The sequence below is a fragment of the Ylistrum balloti genome, unplaced genomic scaffold (genome assembly GCF_031769215.1).
Source record: "Ylistrum balloti isolate Yb309-2 unplaced genomic scaffold, AGI_CSIRO_Ybal_v1 Utg370420, whole genome shotgun sequence".
Taxonomy (NCBI): domain Eukaryota; kingdom Metazoa; phylum Mollusca; class Bivalvia; order Pectinida; family Pectinidae; genus Ylistrum; species Ylistrum balloti.
In genome coordinates this window covers 872,345-896,421 of record NW_026782284.1, presented here as the reverse complement: position 1 = coordinate 896,421, position 24,077 = coordinate 872,345, and the positions used below count along the sequence as shown (strand labels likewise).

Below are 24,077 nucleotides of genomic sequence, written 5' to 3'. Positions count from 1 at the left end.
ACTGGTGTACCAACGGTATCTACGCATGCCCAAACATATGATCAAGTCATATATTTGTATAATTAGTATTGAAGGGTGGTTTGCTATGTCAAGATCAATTAAGCTTTTTATGTGTTTTACGGAAACTTGGGATCTCGCTGTTTCCATACACACATATTTTTTCAATATGACCCAAACACTGGTGGATTTATTGAATTTAGAGGGAAATACCGTTGAAACACTGAGCATATGCTTTTTTCTTAACTTCATTTGAATTATCTGATATTACCATCTCTATGATGGATCATTATAACGACGACCTTTTCATAAAGTACAGCAGGAACTGCAGGTCTATGTCTGCATAGCATATATACTAACTTACTTAGTACAATACAGTTACATAAAGACCGAAATGTTCCGAAATGACTTCGAATTTACATATCAATTTTGATGTACGAAAGCTACATATGTGACGTCACATTCATACTCACGCGCCTACGTCATTGTTTTCAAGCCAGTTGCTGATGAAGTTGTGTTCTGTATTACTGTTAACGCTTAAGAGAGAGGCTCCGTCTACCTATCGTATAAAATATTAGTTTCCGTAGTAGACAAGAGAAATCCAACAGAGCTAGGCCCAGAAATGGAAGTTTTATATATACCTATATTAAACGGTTGTCCAACCTTTAATTTCCTACGAGAAACGATGTGATTATACAATACCGTGATACTTACAAAAAAGATGGAATTCTGAATGTTTATTTATTTGTTTATTTGTTCATTCATTTTTCATCAAAATGAACCGTACACTAAATTACATTAAGCGCTAGATTACATTGGTATACCTGTTTATCTGTATTTACGGTTTATCATAATTTTTTCGACTCAAACCTACCCCACACGCCTGTTTAGCACCGTCGTAATTCTGGTACGGATAAAACACGAACTTGTAACATTGCGTATCTAGGGGCACCCAAGGTTCCGGACAATCTGTAAAAGAATTGTTGTAAGAGTAACTATGACGTTAAGCAGATGGGGCGAGTAATATCCTTTACAAGCCTCCCATTGCACGACGAGAAGATGTAGGGACATTTCCTTGTCATAATAATTCCGTCAACATTGGTTTAACTAAATAATTCGATGACGTCACAATGCTAAGCATACATCGAACACCCCACTCCATCCCCGAATAGGTCTGCCTTCACAGCACATGCACGAAACATACTGTGAATTAACCGTCAGCATTCATTTCTCGAGACACAATATATATAACTACCTATATACTGATGATATATTACCAATAAGTCTCTACCGACAAACTGAAAAATACATGGAAAATTAAAGAGGAAATATATAGGTGTAGATGGCGTATTTCTTATCGTGGGTTGTATATAATCATTTGTATACTATTTAAGTGGTATACACACAGTTAAAGCAGTCGTCGAGATATGGTTAACATTACAGGAAAACGGAGTGACTAATGGTCTTTAGACCAATATAAAGTGAATCACCTGTTACTTCAGTGACACTAGATTTCAAGTGTTTCAAGATGTTAAAGGTCATTTTACTCTCCTCTTATGAGTGTGTCTAAGTATTTTATATACGTTTCGGATTTTAAATCACTTTTGTGAGAAAATTCAAGTTTTTACTTTAAACATATTCTCCACAGTGGTTTTGAAAGTAAAATCGTGTATTTTCGTGGCGATCAAGTTTCGTGGTTTCCAAAAAAAAAAAAAAAAATACACATGTTGGTAAGCACTGGATGTTGGGGTTACATCTTGCTCTCGAAATCCGCTAGAGGTATAATCTATATCAACTTTTATCCGCGTATTCTTTTATATGTAAATTCTTGGATTTTGAGTACCCACGTAATCAACGAAAATAAAATCCATCTCGAAAATCCATGACTTAACAGTATATCTGGTTGTTTTGACTAAAGTGACTGTTAAAATGGAGGTACAAATGTATTATTCGGAAGCTATCGACTTGGTGTGTTTATCAAGACTCGAACTGTGAAATATGATAAGGTTATCAAACATGTCGCACCCTACACTTCACTTATTTACATTACGTAAAATCACGAGGAACGTGGACTTCAGTGTTACTATGAGTCAGACGCTGTACGCAATAACAGTCTAAGTACTTATGGTGTATTTGTTCAACACTAAAAGGAGTCACAGGGACATATTAACGAAAACAAGAAAACCTGTTCACATAAGGAAAAAACGCGATCAACAAAGGCGATAAAAACGAGAGTCTGTAAACAAGAATGATACCTTTTAAAATCATCCGTACTTTTATTTAAATATTATCAATTTTTGTTTTAAATGTGCTATACTCGATTTGGCTCTCTAAATTAATGAAACAATGAAATGCAATAGAACATATTTTACCGTTTCTTGTCTCTAAAGTAACTAAACGTTCGAGGAGATATCCGATTATACAGACAATGGATTTCTTTCTATATCATATTTAATAATTAAGTTGTTTTTTGTATGTTATATATTTTTACGTTACCCCTGGATCAAAACATTTGTTACTCCGTGATTAATCATTCCAGATTTTAGTAACACAGTTTTATAAGCACAACATTTCATCGGATCACGTATTACTGAAGGTCATCTACATATAGACTGGTAGGAGGGATGAACTGAAGTGATGTATTTTCTCTGTTGGTACACAATCCCCCGGATCAGAAATGATATGCTGGAAGTGACAAAGGGATGTAAAACATTCTTTATTTGTTCACAAGATTCCGGATTCAGAAAGTTATGTCGAAAGTGACAAAATGATGTGATATAGTCGTTAATGGTACAAAATACTCCGGATCAGAAATTATAGCTATACATACAGCGATATTCCGTAGTCGATAACTGGAACAGGCAACTTAAAACAAAGAGGGCACGGGACATAGTGATTCAGTATCCGGATCTGTCGTCTGTAAATAAACATTGTGTAAAATGTTAAGTATTCATCGTGTGTAAAGCTCCTGACATATCTGACGACATTTAAAAGGGGGACAACTCATATAAAACAGCAAAGACAATGAAATCAAGATGGTGTCCTCATTATACTTATTGAAGTTAAAGTGCTGCATTTCAGCAGCTTGGGAGTATCATTGTGTGTCTGCAGCCATATGTTATAAAATTTATCTAAAACAGGTTCCGCAAATGAACTTGATAACTGACTCTATTAAATAGTCACCTGGTGATATATTGCTCGCGATATTCTAGATTTTGTTTTAAGAAGTAGGTACTAATCGCCAGATTGTATACCGATGTCCATGTTTTTTTTATCTCAATCATAAATCCTACGTGATTGATGGTAGATATTGGTGTAATTTAGACAGACAAATAATTTTTGTTCTATGTGTACAATCGTCGGAAAATATTATTCGAGTTGTGGAGATCCAGAAAAAAACTTCGAACTGTGGACATCCAGAACAACAAATAATATTTAAGTAACATAGCACTCTCTTTGTCTACACATCGTGATATTGTACTTTGGAGAATTTGTAAACATTACTTTAAACCCTTTCATTGTAATGGAATTTCGGTGAACAAACCAAGTTATTGTGATCCTATTTCATCTCATCTACTTACAGGTGAGGGAACTGTAGATGGTACATCAAAGCAGCAAAACTTAAAATTATGACATTAGAAATCTTACCTCTGTACTGCTAGTCTTGTGCAGTTTCAATGTCATTTCAGTATTTGCAAATGGCGAACGGTGTGTCCAATCATCAGCCGGAAGTAGCTGAGCGTTTCCATCTTTTATTGTTTTATAGCGCTATAAATGATCAATGCCTACATTTTATGATGTGCTCGATCAATAAGTTTTCCCACAGGATTTTACTGTCGTTATTTACAAGCGGAATGGATAATCACTCCAGCATACATGTATGTGTTACTACTGTTTTAACGCAATGAGAAGACATTTAGTTTAAACATATTTATTGCCAAAAGATAGACAAAGGATTAGGCACAAGTTATTGTGAAACAGGTGAAGTTAAAGAGCATCCCTACTTAATAAGTGTTTCAATTTCCTGACGACATTGATTTTTTTCAAAACCGAAGTGTAAATTTAATTAACATGATCCCCTCCACATTGCATTCGAATTAAAGGCTACACCTACATGCTTATGCTAGTCTGTAAGATTTAAAGCTTTCCCATCAATGTCTAAGTCTAAGTCTCCTTCGATATCAGTGGAATTTGAAACAAGTAGTTAAAGCCTCTAGGTCTCTATTTAACATTTCTTGAATTTCTAGACAAGATGAAGATGGATTAAGTAATGACGTATCGTCTGCAAAGAGGCGAGACCCGGATTCAAAAATTTTTGCTATTTCATTGATAAAAGTAGGAAATAAAAGTTGTCCTAGAATAGAGCCTTGCGGAACCCCTGCCTCAATGAGCCCTTCAGAGGAATATGAGCTGTTCAAAATATGTTTTAATATATATATAATTTTCTAGCAAAATAAGCATTTCGCATGAAATTCCGTACGATTTCAATTTCGCCAAAAGGCCTCTATGCCAGACCCTATCAAAGGCTTTGGATATATTGCAAAATACAATACATCTATGTTTTTTTCTGCAAGTGCAATACAAATTAGGTGGTAAATATCAATGAGTTGATGCACTGTCGAATGACCATGCATAAAACCAGACTAATATCTGTAAAACAAAGAATTTTCTATAAAATAGATGTAAAAATGTTTCAAAATCACTCTTTCAAAAACTTTACCAACAGTTGACAGCAAGGACATTGTTCTATAATTGGAAGGATAATGTCTGTCACCGATTTTAAACAACAGTATGATATTAGCTAAATTCCATTTGTTTGGATAAACCCCTGCTGATAAAGACATATTAAATAACATTTTGAACGGATTACAAATAGTATGGGCAGTAATTTTCAACATGTGGTGGCTGATTCCATCCACACCCGGGGCCTTGCCGAGCCTCAATATCCGTACAACATCGCGTATTTCTATCAAATTTAATCTAATTGAAATACTTTGTTTGTCAATGATAGGCTCCATAATTGGAACATCAGTGTTACTATCCTCAACTCTAACGATACCACAAAATATTTATTTAATAATTCAGCCTTATCTTCATCTCTAGTAGCTATGTCATTGGTAACAGGATATATAAGGGAAGGTATAGGTTGAGAAGTATCAGACGTTTTGATTAACCTTTTGATTAATTTCTAATAAGACTTTGGATCCGAAGACGAGTATCCGTCAACGATATCAAAGACATTTTCATAAGAAGTAACACGTGCATGCTCTTTCATGTTATTAACTTCGTTTCGCTGTGATTGAAATTTATGAATAATTACCAAACGTTTAGTTGACCTCGCTATTTTTTGCAGTCTATCCTTAATTCATGTGTTTTTCCTGAGTTCAGAGGTCATCCATGGCTTGTCATCAGGGTGTATATTTACTGCTTTACAGGGAATACATCTATTAGTAATGGACAGAAATATGTCCGTTAAACGATCACATGCAGCATTAACCGAGTCACAATTATAAGAAATGTCTATATATTTATAATTAGATATAAGTTCGTTGAATTTTGCAAAATTCGTCCTCTCGTACTGCCAAAATTTACGTTTATTGTTCGATTTAAAAAGACAAGGTAGATTAATTGAAGCCGTACAACCATCATGGTCACTAACTGATTTATATTTAGAAACTACAGAAGAGTCAATACAGGAAATGGAATCAGCAGTAAAGTAAGCTAGATCTAGTACGTCCAATACGAGTAAGTTAGTTAATGACAAGGAGTTAATAATATCAAACAGCACGTGATTATTTGAAGCAATGAGGAAGTCAATATTTAAATCCCCAGTTACTATAACATGAGGAGATATATTGAGAGCATTATTTACAGATAACCTGAAAATTGTCCAAAATGGTTAGTCAGAGTTTTCTGGTCTATAAGCCGTTCCAATAATGTAAATAGAGTGAGGAAGGGTAATTGTGGTCCATATTATCTCATAACCAGGATATTCTCATTCAGGCAAACGATCAACTTTCAAAAGGCTATTTATATAAACCAAAACACCACCCCCGCGAACATTTCTATCGAGTCTAAAAGGAGAATACAAACCTTCAATTAACATAACAAAATCATTGAAAATTCAAAATTTCGGAAACAATAAAACATAATATTAAAATGATAAATCAACGAAAATAGAATGCTATGCAATCGATGAAGCAATATAAAAAAAAGAGTTTACAGCAAAACAAAAATTATAAATGACGTCATCAAACATCTTCATAGACCTTAGAATAAAAGGTACCGATCGCTATACACAAAAAGTGATAAATGACGTCATCCAACATCTTCATAGACCTTAGAATAAAAGGTACCGATCGCTATACACAAAAAGTGATAAATGACGTCATCAAACATCTTCATAGACCTTAGAATAAAAGGTACCGATCGCTATACACAAAAAAGAATTACCCATTTTCAAATGTGAAACTTAAGCATGAAGTAGAATAGCGGATCGGTATCTTGAATATCATGAAAAAATCATAGTGTTCAAACCAGCATTTGAAACTGACAAGACTTATAGAAATACACTTAAACGAATAAACGGGACCTGTCATGTAAAAAAAACCCCACTGAATTGGCAAAAAAGAGCAAAGTGACGTGAAGCAATAATAAGACCAACATGAAGCAAGTCGATACAGTAAAACAATTTTACGGTTGTGATCGTGTGGTGACTGTACATATATTTGACACAAACTATGTAAATTAATCAAGGAAAAATACAGGGCATAAATAAATCATTTATAATTCATACTTGAAATTCAATCACTGGTAAGATTTGCTCATAATCAACGTAAAATGACTATATAACCTGACATAATGACCAATGTCTTGGACAGAACGCTAAAAAAACATGGGTTTGTACCTTATCTTGTTAGCGTGTGCCGGCAAATACCACTTCGTGTATACACATAATACGGTTTTGTTGTGAATACAGAAGAAAAAAATAATGATAAAACAAGAGTGCCGAAATAGGCAAGCACTAAGGACGGACGAACGGACGGACAATACCATATCTTAATACGGCATGATTTACGATGGGCTTATAAAATATTTAAAAATAGCAAGGTGTGAAGACTTTCACTGTGCTAGTGTCCCCTTACCCAGACGGCACAGGTAGCAATACTATACAGACACTCATATTCCTTCAACAATCAGATGTCCTGCACTCCCGTGCCATGATAATCTTCCACCTGTCCTTCTAATCCTTCTTGTAAGACATTGCCATCTACGTTTGGGGACCCCAGCACAGAGACAAAATGTCATTGTTTTGAAAACAAAATTAAGAGAAATAAAAGTATAGTATTTGATGAATAGACACAGCCATCCACTGGAGTCCCGACATTAGGTACACATGAATGTTAGCACTTAATTGCACGACAACATAGGATATAAATATTACACTTAAATACTACATAAAATACTCTAATCACTGATTTCATCAACACAAAGAATATATATACATATGTAGCATACATGGAATATACACGCATACATGCATACACGTACCGACCAACTCTTAACTCCACACCTGCACACACACACACATACACCGCAACCACACCACACACAACCACACACACACATACACCACCACCACACCACACCCAACCACACACATACCCACACACACACAAACACACATACACCGCCACCACACCACACACAACCACACACACACACACACACACACACACACATACACCGCTACCACACCACACACAACCACACACACACATACACCACCACACCACACACAACCACACACACACACCCACACATACACCGCCACCACACCACACACAACCACACACACACATACACCACCACCACACCACACAACCACACACATACCCACACACCCACATATACACCGCCACCACACCACACACAATCACACACACACACACACAACCACCACACCACAAACAAACAAACACACACACACATACACCGCCACCACACCACATACAACCACACACACACACATACACCGCCACAACACCACATACAACCACACACACACACACACACATACACCGCCACCACACCACACACAACCACACACACATACACCATCACTACACCACACACAACACACATCACATAGAATAGCGTGTATATTTACATATTAAGTTCATACCCAGCATACATACAGGTATGATGTAACGGATACTGTTTAACTCGTGTGGAATATATGTTCACCTAGCAACATGTTTAATATATATCATATGAGAATATACGTGCATTACGATAACTGCGCACACTCATTCCGTGTACGACTATCCATTGTACGTGTTCTATCAGTTTATTTACGAATAACCACTAGTGGTTATATTTGAATTAAAACCATAACTTCAAACTGAGACGTACCAATTTTCTGTAAATTGTAAACAAAGCTCATATAACTGATTTTCCATGGATTGTACAAAAGTACAGCTTATATAAAAACTCACTCACAATACCATACCCACTCGTTTCCATGTACATATATCATCCATACAATGATACCAAATGTGTTAGAAATAGAATTCTGACGCACACAAAGTATATATATTAACTCACACATATATACATACTTTGACATAGATGACGGGAGGGACTCATTTGTTGACAATAGTCTGTCGGTACGGAGTGAGGCTCTCAGTTATGAATGTTCTGTTCGGGTTGTTCTTAAGGTTCGACTTAGCATTAGCATCAGTATACCTCAGGACATGAACGGTAACTTTGTTGTTCCGAACTTTACCAAGGATGTGGCTTCTGAACAAGTCCCCCTCTGACAAAGAAACCCCAATCCCCCGACATGTATCCAGAACAGCCCGGTTGGTATCGAACTACCGAAAATGACCTGATATTGGAACATTGTGGAACCCGAGAACTGTGCGCCTCGAGTACTGCTGCTAATCATCACAATCAACTAATAGTTTGTCAACGCCTCTTCTACTCTACTGTTCACAGCTGAGTTAAGGTCAGAACTATCCGAGAGGGCCTGAGCGACAGTACTTTCAATAACTGGTCAGTTGTGATAAAGGACGTGGAGGGGTGGGGGGGGGGGGCTTTTCTTTTCCGTATTTAACCCATCGGTAGGGGAAAGTGGACTGCTTATCGTTTTTCCTTTGTGAAATAAAGATATTCCTGCTGTCTTCAAATCAGAAATACATATGACATCAAAATGTAGAAATGTAAAATATATAACACATGTTAAAAACAAATACTTGGGTAATAAATAAAGAAATTCCAAACCTGTTAATAGTATTGTCACATATTTGAGGTTGAGTAGCTCATCTGATCCATTCATCGCAACAACTTCACCGTATACGATGCATAGTGTTAATTCATTGATATTTTGGATGTTGCTTTAGATGGTGAGTTCTTCCTTCCTCAGTTGTGTTAAAATGTCAAAGATATATATGTCTGAATTGAGGCCAGGTGGACCATATGGACTAACATGTTTGTAAATTAAGAAATGTCGCATCATATGAAACCCGTTACAGTAAAAACAATTTGTGATATTCTAATTAAGATATTTTATATGTTAAAAGGTGTCAGCATTCTGTTTTTTAATCAAAATAAATAAATCTGTTGATTATTTAGTATTTGTCAGAATGATCCTTTGTAACTTAAGACAATAAAATTATTATAAATATATACAATACAATGATCGAAATACAGATGCATGAATTATATATAAAAATACAACCATTACTTCAGTCAATATAATGTTATTTCGACCTTCATGGTAGAACAAACATATTGACCGCAGGATCTTTTCGATAAATATACTTTGTTTACATGACGCAACATATCTTCCCTCAGATTCACAGACGAGACATGGCTGAACTTTGCATTAACTATCTCCTTCCTGAGTATAATGACTCCAGGATACACGTGGGAGTCTGTGTCTATACTGATTCAGATACGGAAGGTCATACATGTTAACCTTTCAAATCCGGTTAAAGAAAACACATGCAAAAGTTTCATGTTGCTATTTTAAAAGCTTTCCTGCTGCGAATCTGTACATTAATATGCATCAGTATATATCTACATGTACAAGTACTGCCGGCGTACATTTAAGCGATGTTTCAACATTGACACGAAGAAGACTTGACCAGCATTGTAAGTATTATCATCTGGTGGCTTCCCGAGTTATAGTATGCAGTATGTAACATATTTGTTTATTTATCAATCTATTCATTTAATATTCACAACTTATCCCTGTATGAAACCCACTAGTTGCCTACATATGTTACAAACACTATGTTTTTATTTCATTTTTGCTGCATAGTCTAACAGTCAGGTAAGTGTCACGATCATGTACCTGATCAGCAAGCGAGGCCCTACTTGAATGGGTAGCCGTTAGATTTCCGTTTTACTCTCGGGACACGGTACTTTTGGTGTCACCGACCTGGCCTGATGTCCCATTAGGTGTATCTAAACAACATGGTGAAGGACAGTTACACACAGACTTGCCTAGGGCTTGGGAGATGTCTTGTCCTGAGGGGACAGCACTATAACAACAAGAGGGACAGTTGTGTCTGCTGAGGCTACCAGTAGAACCCATAAGAGTTTAGGGAGGAAGCTCATCGACGAAGGCCGTCATGTTACGGTTAATAGATAATGGCATTTCTTGCGTAGCTATGTTTGAGTGCCATGCTCATATGTCGAAGTGATGATGGACCGCTCCGCTGTACTCTTAAAGTACTAACCTTCTATTGCAAATACTCTATCACCATTTACGTATTCCTTAGTGAATTATTAAAAGTTAATATGCAACAACCAATGTCATTTCAGTTCCCCAATATATCCCATTAATTTAAGTAAACATGGTATTGTTGCCTTGTTTACAGACAATAAGTTAAACATAAATAAATATTGTGTTATTATTGTACTTCCTGGTCTTCTTTTAGCGTATCATATTACTGATGGCTCATGGGTCATTACATCTAACATGGACATACGTTTTTCCGTGGTATGTCACGATACAGGCAAAATTTTGCATCTAATTGTTAAACCACCTCTTCATTTACTACTTGTGCCTAGTTCATGTTCAGCATCCAGTGACCACCTTTCATTATCAGCTTCTTTTGAAAAATCTGCTGGTACTGAAATACAACCATTACAGCCATTGATGCCACCAATGTATCCAGCACAGCTCTATCCACGGTTGCAGAACTTCCACCTCCAAAACTTGAAGAAGAACAAGAATAAATTAGTACATTCAACGTGTTGACATTTTCATATTTTTTGCAGAATTTCGTCGAATTGTCACTACTTTAATTGTAATTATTATCATTTTTATTTCACAAGTTTTTTTTACACTATGGAGAGGTTTACCTCAACACGGAGTGACCATTGTTGTTATAAACTCTACCATAATGTGTTGGAGACAGAGTTAGTGATGTGGTTTAACACACACAATAATAAATAATTCTCTATATCTCATACGGCACATAAAGTAGAACTCTTGAACATTTCGAAGGACAGGAAACCTCCGATGCAGTTCAATGCCGGATTTACAGAAGAAGTCTTTGTTTCCTGGTCCCTATCGTATCCATTGTCACCCTACCTAGTAAAGAAATCATCATTATAATTAACTTTTTTGTCTTAGTCTTTTGTGCAAGATATCACGTAGTACGTCAACCAAGAACTTTAAATCATTTTCGTACCTACATACTCATCATTTGATGAACATTACATTCATCTTCTGCCTTCTTCAAGAATTCCGATTTCGTATCTACGCCGTGTGGAACCATCAACTGTGGAATAGCTTAACTGTACTATCCATTTATTAACTGTACTAACCATTTATTATAACATTTCTTTTCCAAACTTTTCATTAATACGAAATACTTTTATTTTCATTGTATTGTAGATATTGTAAATGTTTTACATGTAATCCGTTCTATCTAAATAGTATATTTAACCCTTACAATGTCTATGTAAGTTACATTTTAAGTAGTACTTTGTATTTGTGTTCATCATTAATAAGTAAATATTTCTTAATCGGTTATGATAATAATCCATCTTTAATATCTAACAAAATATTCGTAATTACTAGTTTTATCTGGTTACAATGATCTAATTATGTATTTTTAAAATACTATCTTGAAATATTTAAAATTGCGCTGTTTTATATATCACTATCCTCAGAGAGTTCCAAATCAGTTTTGAATTTCAACATGTTCACACACAAACATTATTCACTCATTATATGGAGAATTTCACCCACGTGATATTACACGGGGATTTGAATGTTGAAACTCTACCATTTTATGTCAAAGTCGAAGTCAGTGACGTGGCTGTACACACAAAATATTTATATGAAAGACTTTGTTACCCCTAAGACATATTTACATATAACACAAATACATACTTCTATTCGGATGAAACTTTCCCGAAACATTTATATATATTTATAAATAAATGAGTAGGAACTTTCTTACTTTATTCCATTATCTCATTTATTGTACTAGTCATAGCCTTATAGTGAGCGTGACGTCATGGCTTAGTATAACAGACGGTGGTACGTCGTAACTAAGTATATTTATTCATTTTTTATTAAGTAATTGTAACACAGCACGATTAAATTTTTTCTTGATTATTGAAATTTACCAAAGTTAAACGATAGCTTTGCTATCCAGTTGATTTTTTTATCAAATTGTACATCTTTACCAATCACAAATATGTTCCATGGTTATAATTATAAAGGGACGTAATGAAGTACATAAATTTTCATAGATGATGTCAAATTGTAACTAATTTGAAATAAATTTTATACAAAGGGACGAATAAACTATTAAAAGTTAATATGTAAGATTAAATTATTCAAAATCGTGCTAGACATAAGTCAGATGTTTCATCCTAATGTATTTGCCTTTGTTAATTTATTGCTGCCATCTACTGTGAACAATTATATATATACCAGTGACCAGAGGTATTCTGTCGTTGCTGATCGACTACACATGTTCATGTATTAGTTCGTTCCCTGATTACATTAGTCATTACCTAAGGCCTATCTAAGCAGTCTGTATTAAGGTCAATGTAACCTTATATTGTTGTAAACAGCCGCATCTATTGTCATTTATGTGTGCAAGACCATGTCAATAACTCATATATAGTTCAATCCATGTTTACCTGTTAGGAAATGTGTATTAGTGCTTTATCAGTTAATTAACATGGCTAGTATAAATACGACCACCTTTCTAGCCAGAGTGTATCGGTACCTGAAGGCATATTTCCATAGCCTGAAGGCATATTTCTCAATAAACCTTCAACACCCGAACAGCGTTTGGACTTCTTCATCTCCACTTATCACCACACGAAACAAAGTATTATTTTATTATGTCAAAGGTCAATACACTTTATATGTTTTGCACTACCGAATAGATTTTGATCCTATGGTTATTTCTTAAATGCTTATACAACTTTGGTCAAATGTTTCTTAGGCATTCAGTTAAGCCGCTTATGTATACAGCACTTACTTGTTCGTTTCTGATTTGAAAGTGTATATTTCGTAAATAGAATAGAAATTCCCCTTGTTCGGCCCCTCAGAGTAGATTCTGCTTTCATGTTTATACATAGTTAAACACAGAAAAAAGTTATAATTAATTGATTAAAATTCATCCACTCATTGATAAACACAGCCATCTGTATATCTGTATACCATTACGTAATACTCTTACCGGCAGCACTCTAATACAGAATGCCAATGAATTCTCTGTGAGTTACCTTGGTACACAAGAAAGCCGTATCAAAATTTGCATAATGAACAGATAACAACTGATAGATAAACCAGTCACTTTATGCAGTACCTTATAATTAAGCTGTTCTGAAATAAGGATGTCTCGACAAATATCATTATATTCGCTGTGGAGGGGTTTGGACATGGTTGCCAAATACGTATGCGCTAATCCCCGTAGTAAGTTTCTCTACTCTCCAAAATGTTATCATATACTTGTTGGCCTGCACAACAACAGTCATGCACACACACCATATTTAAACTGTTAGTTGCATTATACTACTCTTTCAGTATTCGGTATACGTTTTGTTGGAATGACAACATTGGGATCTCGAAGTTGTCTTTTTACAACGTCCAGATAGCTAAAATGCTCTTTGTGATGATGCGTTTGAACTGTAACATGTTTTGTTGAACAAGTTTTATGGCTATTTATGGTATTTACAGTACAAAAATGTGTGTTTATTCCAATGCACAGACTGCTGTCGTTAATTTGCAGGGGATATTGTAGATAACACTCCTGGAGGTAAATCCGCCTTAGATAATATAGGTCAGTATTAACGCAGACGATGGAATACTAGCTTGATTATAACATTTCTAGTTGTGGGTTTAAACTGTTCACGAAAGTGGTAATATTTAAACTAGAAGAGATGTGAAAATGAAATAAAAATGATTCACATCAAAAACTATTGACTCAAACTTAGTTAATAAGATATTTTAATCTTCCCTCTTTTTGTTTTTCGTTTCTTTTCGTTTATTTCCTTTATTCAGTGTCAGTGTAATATTTGATATCATCGACAATGATGTAACGTTATAACTACAACTAGTTTTTATTGGAAAATCTAGTATAAAAATAACGTTGAGACATTTTGATATAAAATAACTACAAGTGGTAAGATTTTGTTTTGTAATTTTTAATTCTTGTATAATATCATATATAATACTTAAGATATCATAAACGAAGTCCTTAACAATAACATTACGTTAAATATCTTCCATATTTAGTATTGTAATGTCCTATAATCGGTCAGGGTAGGTGTAATACATCATTTCGTTTACCGTCTTTTCATCATGTTTATGAAGCATATGAAAAGACCTGTTTACGTAGTTAAATAGTAAAAAAGAGTGTTGCATACGGACACAATCAAGCCATCACAGATTGGTCCAGCCCGGGAAACACAAACCACCAGGTTTACGCCCCTCGGACACAACCATGCCAGCACAGATTGGTCCATTTCTCCGGCCCGAGAAACACAAACCACCAGGGTCACACACCTCGGACACAATCACGCCAGCACAGATTGGTCGATTTCTCCGGCCCGAGAAACACAAACCACCAGTGTCACACACCTCGGACACAATCAAGCCAGCACAGATTGGTCCATTTCTCAGGCCCGGGAAACACAAAGCACCAGGGTTACGCCCCTCGGACACAACCATGCCAGCACAGATTGGTCCATTTCTCTGGCCCGAGAAACACAAACCACCAGGGTCACACACCTCGGACACAATCACGCCAGCACAGATTGGTCGATTTCTCCTGCCCGAGAAACACAAACCACCAGTGTCACGCACCTCGGACACAACCATGCCAGCACAGATTGGTATTCAAGTTAATTATTCAGCATTAGATGGTTTATAAAGTTGATGTTTTGCTTATTAATTAATTGTGTAATACTGAGACAGGTTGTACACTCATTTTTGTTGAAAAAACCGTCGTATTATCAAACTTGGTATTTCCATGCACTTGTGTCTCATATTATTGCTTCACTGTATGGAAACTGTGTTCTTATCTTCTGTGATTAGATATGTATTAAAACAATATTCACGTATGGATACCGTCTATTACTTCTAAGTAACTGTGTAAAATATAGACTAATGAAAATAATGTTTTGTTTGATGTACACGCCAATAACCCATCACTCCGAGGTGGTTTTGGCGCTTATCTCCCTCAACCCATCCTGACATGTTAATCCCTTACATTTAGAGTTATAACATCTTAATTCAACAATGATAATATTAGGTGAACTTAGCATTCGTAAAGATATAGTGTTGTCTGCAGAGCACCCTATTATAATAGATTTCAGTCGCATTTAATTGTAGAATTGTATGATTATGACGAGACTATATTTTATACCCGTTCTACTTTCAGATATACAGCATGGGTTTAAGAGTTATTTTCATTCTTCTCGCTATCATCCATTTTGTCTGCTGTCGACCGTGTTCTATATCAGAAGATGGGAAGAGAGCAAATTGCTCGGAAAGGCACTTAACCCAGATACCAGTTCTTTCAAACCAGACCGAGGTTTTAGACCTCTCGGGAAACAACTTTACAACTCTGACAAACTCGTCATTTAAACATCTACCTCAACTAGAAACACTGAACATTAGCAGATGCCATGTTCATCACCTGGACGGACAAGTATTTGCAAGCCTTGGATACTTGCATCATTTAAGCCTGAGTCAAAACATGATTAACATTTTACACGAAAGATTTCAACACTTGCGTTTCCACAACAATCCTTTCCTGAAACATTTAGATTTATCCTTCAACACAAGGGCAACGTTAAAACAGATCGATAGTGTGTATCCGGACCAGGTATTCGCGTCGCTTTCAAGTGTAGAAGATCTCATCCTGGACCTTCTACCAAATCCCGTATTCGGGGAAGGCTTCAGTAACATGACAAATGTTAGGTCACTTATATTTCAGGATTGTACTATAATGCATCTAAAGAATGAAACATTCAAATATTTCATAAATCTGACGAAACTGACCTTCTTACAAATGTCTAACTGCCAGGTCCATATTGAACCATGGGTGAAAGTAGAGCCAGCGGTCCTACAATATTTCCACTCTCTAGAGTCACTTGATCTCTCCAGGACAATGATAACATTTCCTGTTGCCATGGATATGTTGTATGGATTAACTATGACAAAAAATCAGAGTTACCATGTAAGACATATGAAACTTTTGAATATATATAACGTAAATCCACTGATACTTTTATGGATGTACGATGTTAGCTATGCCGTTAAGGTCACGAAATCCATGACGAAGTACTTCAGACATCTGTGCATCGAAGATATAAATATTGGTAAAAATGGAATTGTGGAATTTGACGTTGAGGCGCTAGCAAATTTGAAACATATTTCTTGTTTGAGACGTTTTATATTGCGTGAGAATAATTTCTTGTTTGCATTTCCAAAATACAGTATTGATATTATGAAACTTTTTTATCACGCTGTAAATCTCCAGGAAATTGACTATTCTTATATGGCAATTCAGTTCTCAAATAATGTCGGAAATCAGTTTCCGAACTTTGCTGGAAATGTGAATAATCAGTACCTGGATCCAAATGCTTATCATACAGAAATAGAACGGCATTTATCTTTGAGCGAAATTGAACAAGAGGGGTGCATGATTCCGATTTCGTCAAAAAACTTGAGTCACATGCGGATGTCTCATCTGTTATTTCCGTTTAATTTCAAATGTAGCATCGATGTTTCAAAATCACCAAAGTTAATATACGTTGACATTTCTTATATGACTATAACTGATATGGACTTCAAAGTCAAAGGGGCAAGTCTATCGTACTTGGATGTTTCTGGTATCAGCTTTGGATACTCGGGAAGTAGATTCTTAGGAAGCCTCTTGAGTGTTAGAAAATTAGTCATCCGGGACGCAGACCTCGACAGAGCCTTCAGTAACGGTAACTATATTTTCAGAAATGTAAATCATATAGACGAAATAGATATGTCCTCAAATCATCTGAACACCTTACCAAAAGAAGCACTTGAGGGCCTAGAGTGTCTTCAGAAGATAACATTAACACAGAATTTTCTAAGCGAATTTCCTCGTGGATTATTTGAAATGACTAACCTGACACATATCGACATTAGGTATAACAAATTGTTGTCTCTCGATAAGCCAGCCCGTGATTGGCTGGATGATAGACCTAATATTACGTTATTGTTGGATGGAAATCGCTTCACATGTACATGTGACACTGCGGAATTTGTCTCATGGATAATGACAAAAGTCAAATTACACAGAAAGCCATCGAACTACAAATGCATGTTAAAAGACGGTTCCGTGACGAATATAAAGTATGTGTACGATAATCGAGACACCTACTTCAGAAACTGTAACGATCATTTGTTTTGGTTACAATTTTCTATATCAGCAATAAGTTTATTACTCTTGGCCATCGTGATATCTGTAGTTTGTTACCAGTACAGATGGAGAATTCTGTATTATTTCTACAGGAACTGTAAAATCAAACCCGGCTTGGAGGACATTACCACGTATAATTTTGATCTGTTCGTTGCTTACACTGCAGCAGATTCACCCTGGATTTGGCAACAGTTGCGACCTAAACTAGAATTACAACATAATATACAGTTATGTTTGCATGAACGCGACTTTGAAGTTGGAGAATCTATTTCGCAAAACATCGTGAACTGTTTGCAAAAGAGCAAGAAGATATTATTTGTAATATCAGCGGAATATATCAATGCTAGGTGGTGTGACTTTGAACTTGAAATGGCCAACATGGAACGGGTCCAGCGAGGTTGTACAAATTCAATTATTGTGGCTATTAAAGGAGAAATACCGGCGGATGGAATGCCTCGTCTTGTCAGAAATATCTGGCAACATGTCACATGTATAATATACCCACTCGATAAAACAGACATGGACGCATTTGAACTGTTCTGGTGTCGACTACACCACAGTATTATTTCCTAACAACTCTGTATATCAATATATAGAATTACGAAAGGCCTATCAACATCAACATATCAATATAGGATGATGAAATCTAATTTAAAAAAAACTATAGTTTTAATTTATTTTCCTAACATTACGTGATTCGACATCATGTTGCTTTAGCATTCTGCCAGAACATCATTGTGTAAGCTTGCATAATTGCTTGCAATAGGTTTTTGGCATAGCAATACAAGATAACTGATTGACGCCTTTTCATCATAACATATCTTCAAAGAATGAAACAACACCATATACATATAATTTGGTTTGAGACAAGATCAGGTATAAAATTGGGTACGATAGAAGTATGAAGTAAAACTGCTTTGTGTTCTCATCATAGCACCACGAGAATGGTTACACTGGGCACTTTCTGTAAATTTCATCGTTCGCACGTCTATCCAAAATCATCATCGTTATCATTAGACGAATGTCAGATGTCATACGAAAAACTGAAAATTGGGATCGAAAAGGGTTTGATCATAATACCATATTATATAACATATATGATAGAGATTGCTCGTATGTTGTATCTTGACATGATGAATAAAAAAGTTATTTGAAGAAATGACGCCAAGATTGAATATATATTGTTGCTTAAAGCATTCTCAATTAATAATTGTACATTTATTGCGATAGGTCCGCTTAATACATGCTTTGAAAGCGCCTTTTGTCTATAAGAACAACCTGAATTTATTGATAAAATAACATTTGAGTTATTTTGTTGCATGTGTAATATTTTGATAAACTCGTTAGGATATTACTTTAAGTATTTTTATGGTGCATCATTACAATATTTTGAATATTGACCTTTTTCTTTCCTTTCCGTCTGCTCTTTCTGTACTTTGGTATCTCTCTTGACATCCTCCTTCAATAAGACTCGGACTCACTATGAAGTTAATGATTCCGAAGATTGTATCTAATAGAACAAATAATATGGAATATTCAATGCCTTAAGGACGAAGGTGATATATTGACTTAATACTACTGCCGTGGCCACAGATAGTCATTTTCCTTGCAAAATCTGATATATTAAGCATGGACTAACCGTAAATCGAACACATTATCAATATCAAAATTTCACATTTATTACTGTGCCATGTGTGAAAAGATAGCAAGTTAGTCAGAAAGTTCAGAATTCTGTTAAACCGTAGTCTTTGTTTCCGGACGAAAGTGCCCTTACGTTTTAACCGTGTATTTGTCTGCTACCCGAAAACATTACCTATACATTTATTGCATGTATTATGACTTTTATTCAAACCTATGTGTAAAGTGTACGCTTATGGACGATGTATGCCGAGATTAATCATGAAAAGAGAATCTTTTCGACAATCTTTGAGATGTAAATTCCGAAAGTATTACGACTTCAGTTAAGCCATGATTGATTATCTTCAATTTAGTCAATGTGATTGATCATCTTAAGAGTTTAGTCAATAAAAGTTTTTATTTTTTTTTCGCAATAAGAGCACTGTAATGGACCTTACTAATCCTGATTTTTTGTTACCAGTTTGGTTTCGACTTTATTGTGATCTTTTGACCTGGGCGCGTCCATACTTGACTTACAGCGAAACACGTTCTGTAGCTATACGCAATTTGACTCATATGACGATACCAGCAAACTAATTATGGTAAATATGATGCAAATATGTCGATTTAAATGTTTGTATCTTGAAATATCCTTTTTGATTTTTCTGATGTTGATTTAGGTGTTTCGTTCTATTTTTAGATTTGTAAACGATTGTGTCATGATTTGTGTATCGGGTACAGTAGTGCATATGTATAAGCATTTGGTAATTTTGATGTAGGGTAATTTCATTGTATCTGGAGTATTGTGATTTTATTATTCTAAAGCAAGAGTACTTTCTTATGTTTGAAACTAATTTTTCGATTGATACAAGAAACTTAGTATGTTAAATTTTTGTCCTCAGTTAATCTTTTCTGCTTATGGAATCAGTGATCATGAATAATGTAAGTAGAGACGAATTATCATATGAGCTGGTATGTTTCTTGAACAACGAAGCTACAAGCACTATGACAAATGTTTACCTACAAATTATTATAACATAATTCATTAATCATTGAATTTGTTTAGAAACCTGAGCAATTTTTTTTTCAGTATATTTATACAACGGAATACTGTTTTAACTAGAGTGTGTTATAGAAGTTATCTCTCCTTCTAACTCTCGTTTCCTTGCAACTCTCAAACTGCCTTAAGACCGATGTCAATGTCATGGAGAGTTACATATTACACAGAATATGATGTCATCAAAGTAAGATTCATGCTACTTTTATGAGCGATCCCCAAAGCTGACCTATATCTATTTTTCCTACATGAATATCTCTAATATGGACATCAAAATACCTCGACTTCTCTGAAATAATCTTTGAATACTCAGGGGGAAGACTATTTAAAATATTGTGAGTGTTAAAAAGCTAACGATCCGCGACGCATTCCTGAACAGAGCGTTCAGTAACAGTAGCTTTATTTTCAGAAATGTAAATCATTTAGACGAAATTGATATGTCTTCAAATTATCCGATCACCTTACCAAAAGAACCACTTGAGCTGCACGTTAAAAGACGTTTCCATGAGAAATACGAAACATGTGGAAGAAAACCTAGATGTTTTCTTCAAAATCTATTCGTTTGGTCATCGTGTTAGATGTAGTTTGTCACAAAAGGTCCAGATGGGGAATTCGATATTTTTTTCTACATGAACTTTGACCCAGCTTAGAGCACACTACGGTAATTCTAAAAGGACACGCATATATTTTTTCAGTGCTTTTTCTGAATGTTCAAGTTTAAAGTTTAAAGACCATTTTTCTTGTGACGTAGGCTTAGTCACACTATGACTTAAGACTGTATACATATCATGTGTCCCTTTGATTTCCTCTTTATAGTAATCAAATTCAAAGTTATACTAGATAAACTGTTTCGAAATTGGATCTAATACAATAACAATATATATAAATACTTCTAAATAAGTATAAAATGAACCATCTTCTTTGATAACGTCATATATAAAGAGTATTCCTTTCCTGTACCATTCTTTACAGATAACAGGTTTAATTTTTACTTTGTAATACCCTGCAGAAGACTTTTCATTCTCGCCCGATCTGTCTTGTACCCCTTGTAATATACAAGATCTGTTTTCCTTTTTTCTTTCATCCTATACATTTATATATGTAGACAATGCACTAATAACACCAGACAAAAACGTAAAATTTACAAATGGCACTGTTATACCTATATAGCATAAATAACACATTGCTTGATATCTATAGTACATGCGTAGTATGGAGTGCTTGTAGACATTGCATCAACAATATACATCTAAAGTACATATCCTACAGATGTGTATTCTGCTTAATTCTTAGTTCTGTTATTAATCCTCAACAGATGAAGACACAAAACTAATGAATTTTATAGATTACTTTTAGATTTGTCCTTGTTCTTCACGTTCTACAAATACACTAAGGTAGTACAATTTCTGTTAAAGGATCAAGACCCACGTATGTCTCAGGGTCACACGTAAAGGATTCCAATTACTATATTTCGTATATCTAAGTGGAGAAGATCAAAATGGAATAGTTAAAATAACACCATTATATGATACCAAGGAAAAGTCCCGAATAGCACTACACCTGTATTTCTGGTGCGAGCGGCAAACTGGGGATGTAACTGCCATGACAACAGTACTACACCTGTATTTCTGGTGTCAGTGGTAAAGAGTGGATATAACTGTCATAACAACAGCACTACCCCTGTATTTCTGGTGCCAATGGTAAAGAGGGGATGTAACTGCCATGACAACAGTACTACACCTGTATTTCTGGTGTCAGTGGTAAAGAGTGGATATAACTGTCATAACAACAGCACTACCCCTGTATTTCTGGTGTCAATGGTAAAGAGGGGATGTAACTATCATAACAACAGCACTACCCCTGTATTTCTGGTGTCAGTGGTAAAGAGGGAATTTAACTGTCATAACAACAGCACTACACCTGTATTTCTGGTGCCAGTGGTAAAGAGGGGATTTAACTGTCATAACAACAGCACTACACCTGTATTTCTGGTGCCAATGGTAAAGAGGGGATTTAACTGTCATAACAACAGCCCTACACCTGTATTTCTGGTGCCAATGGTAAAGAGGGGATTTAACTGTCATAACAACAGCACTACACCTGTATTTCTGGTGTCAGTGGTAAAAAGGGGAAGTAACAGCCATAACAACAGCACTACCCCTGTATTTCTGGTGTCAGTGGTAAAGAGGTGATTTAACTGTCATAACATCAGCACTACCCCTGTATTTCTGGTGTCAGTGGTAAAGAGGGGATTTAACAGTCATAACAACAGCCCTACACCTGTATTTCTGGTGTCAGTGGTAAAGAGGGAATTTAACTGTCATAACAACAGCCCTACACCTGTATTTCTGGTGTCAGTGGTAAAAAGGGGAAGTAACAGTCATAACAACAGCACTACACCTGTATTTCTGGTGTCAGTGGTAAAAAGGGGAAGTAACAGCCATAACAACAGCACTACCCCTGTATTTCTGGTGTCAGTGGTAAAGAGGTGATTTAACTGTCATAACATCAGCACTACCCCTGTATTTCTGGTATCAGTGGTAAAGAGGGGATTTAACTGTCATAACAACAGCCCTACACCTGTATTTCTGGTGTCAGTGGTAAAGAGGGAATTTAACTGTCATAACAACAGCCCTACACCTGTATTTCTGGTGTCAGTGGTAAAAAGGGGAAGTAACAGTCATAAAAACAGCACTACACCTGTATTTCTGGTGTCAGTGGTAAAGAGGGGATGTAACTGTCATAACAACAGCACTACACCTGTATTTCTGGTGTCAGTGGTAAAGAGGGAATTTAACTGTCATAACAACAGCCCTACACCTGTATTTCTGGTGCCAGTGGTAAAGAGGGGATTTAACTGTCATAACAACAGCACTACACCTGTATTTCTGGTGTCAGTGGTAAAGAGGGGATGTAACAGCCATAACAACAGCACTACACCTGTATTTCTGGTGTCAGTGGTAAAGAGGGGATGTAACTGTCATAGCAACAGCACTATACCTGTATTTCTGGTGCCAGTGGTAAAGAGGGGATGTAACTGTCATAACAATTGCACTACACCTGTATTTCTGGTGTCAGTGATAAAGAGGGGATGTAACTCATAACAACAGCACTACACCTGTATTTCTGGTGTCAGTGGTAAAGAGGGGATTTAACTGTCATAACATCAGCACTACACCTGTATTTCTGGTGTCAGTGGTAAAGAGTGGATGTAAGTGTCATAACAACAGCACTACACCTGTATTTTTGGTGTCAGTGGTAAAGAGCGGACATATCTTTTCACGCATTAGTAACGACGTGCTCTTAGAAGCACTACATCCAGATTTTGTTAGAGTTTCGGACAAAGATATAGATTGTACATCTCAAATATTTATTCCAGGTAAGATTTCCAATAAAATTTTCTAAAGACATATTTATATACAAACAATTTTTCTATTCCGGTTTGATATGAATGT

At 35.7% G+C, this 24,077-nt stretch overlaps 1 protein-coding gene across 1 annotated transcript; it reads left to right on the top strand.

Annotated features, from left to right (window-relative positions):
• The first annotated feature begins 10,068 nt into the window (after positions 1-10,068).
• LOC132554645 (toll-like receptor 4) lies at positions 10,069-19,108 on the top strand. Its single transcript, XM_060218963.1, has 2 exons — positions 10,069-10,155; positions 15,927-19,108. Exon 2 carries the CDS (start codon positions 15,936-15,938, stop codon positions 18,519-18,521), a length of 2,586 nt encoding a protein of 861 aa, XP_060074946.1. The 5' UTR covers positions 10,069-10,155; positions 15,927-15,935; the 3' UTR covers positions 18,522-19,108.
• Positions 19,109-24,077: the final 4,969 nt, after the last annotated feature.

Bases quoted from the DNA above. Each gene is read 5' to 3' on its own strand.
- LOC132554645 (XM_060218963.1), top strand. From the start codon at position 15,936: ATGGGTTTAAGAGTTATTTTCATTCTTCTCGCTATCATCCATTTTGTC.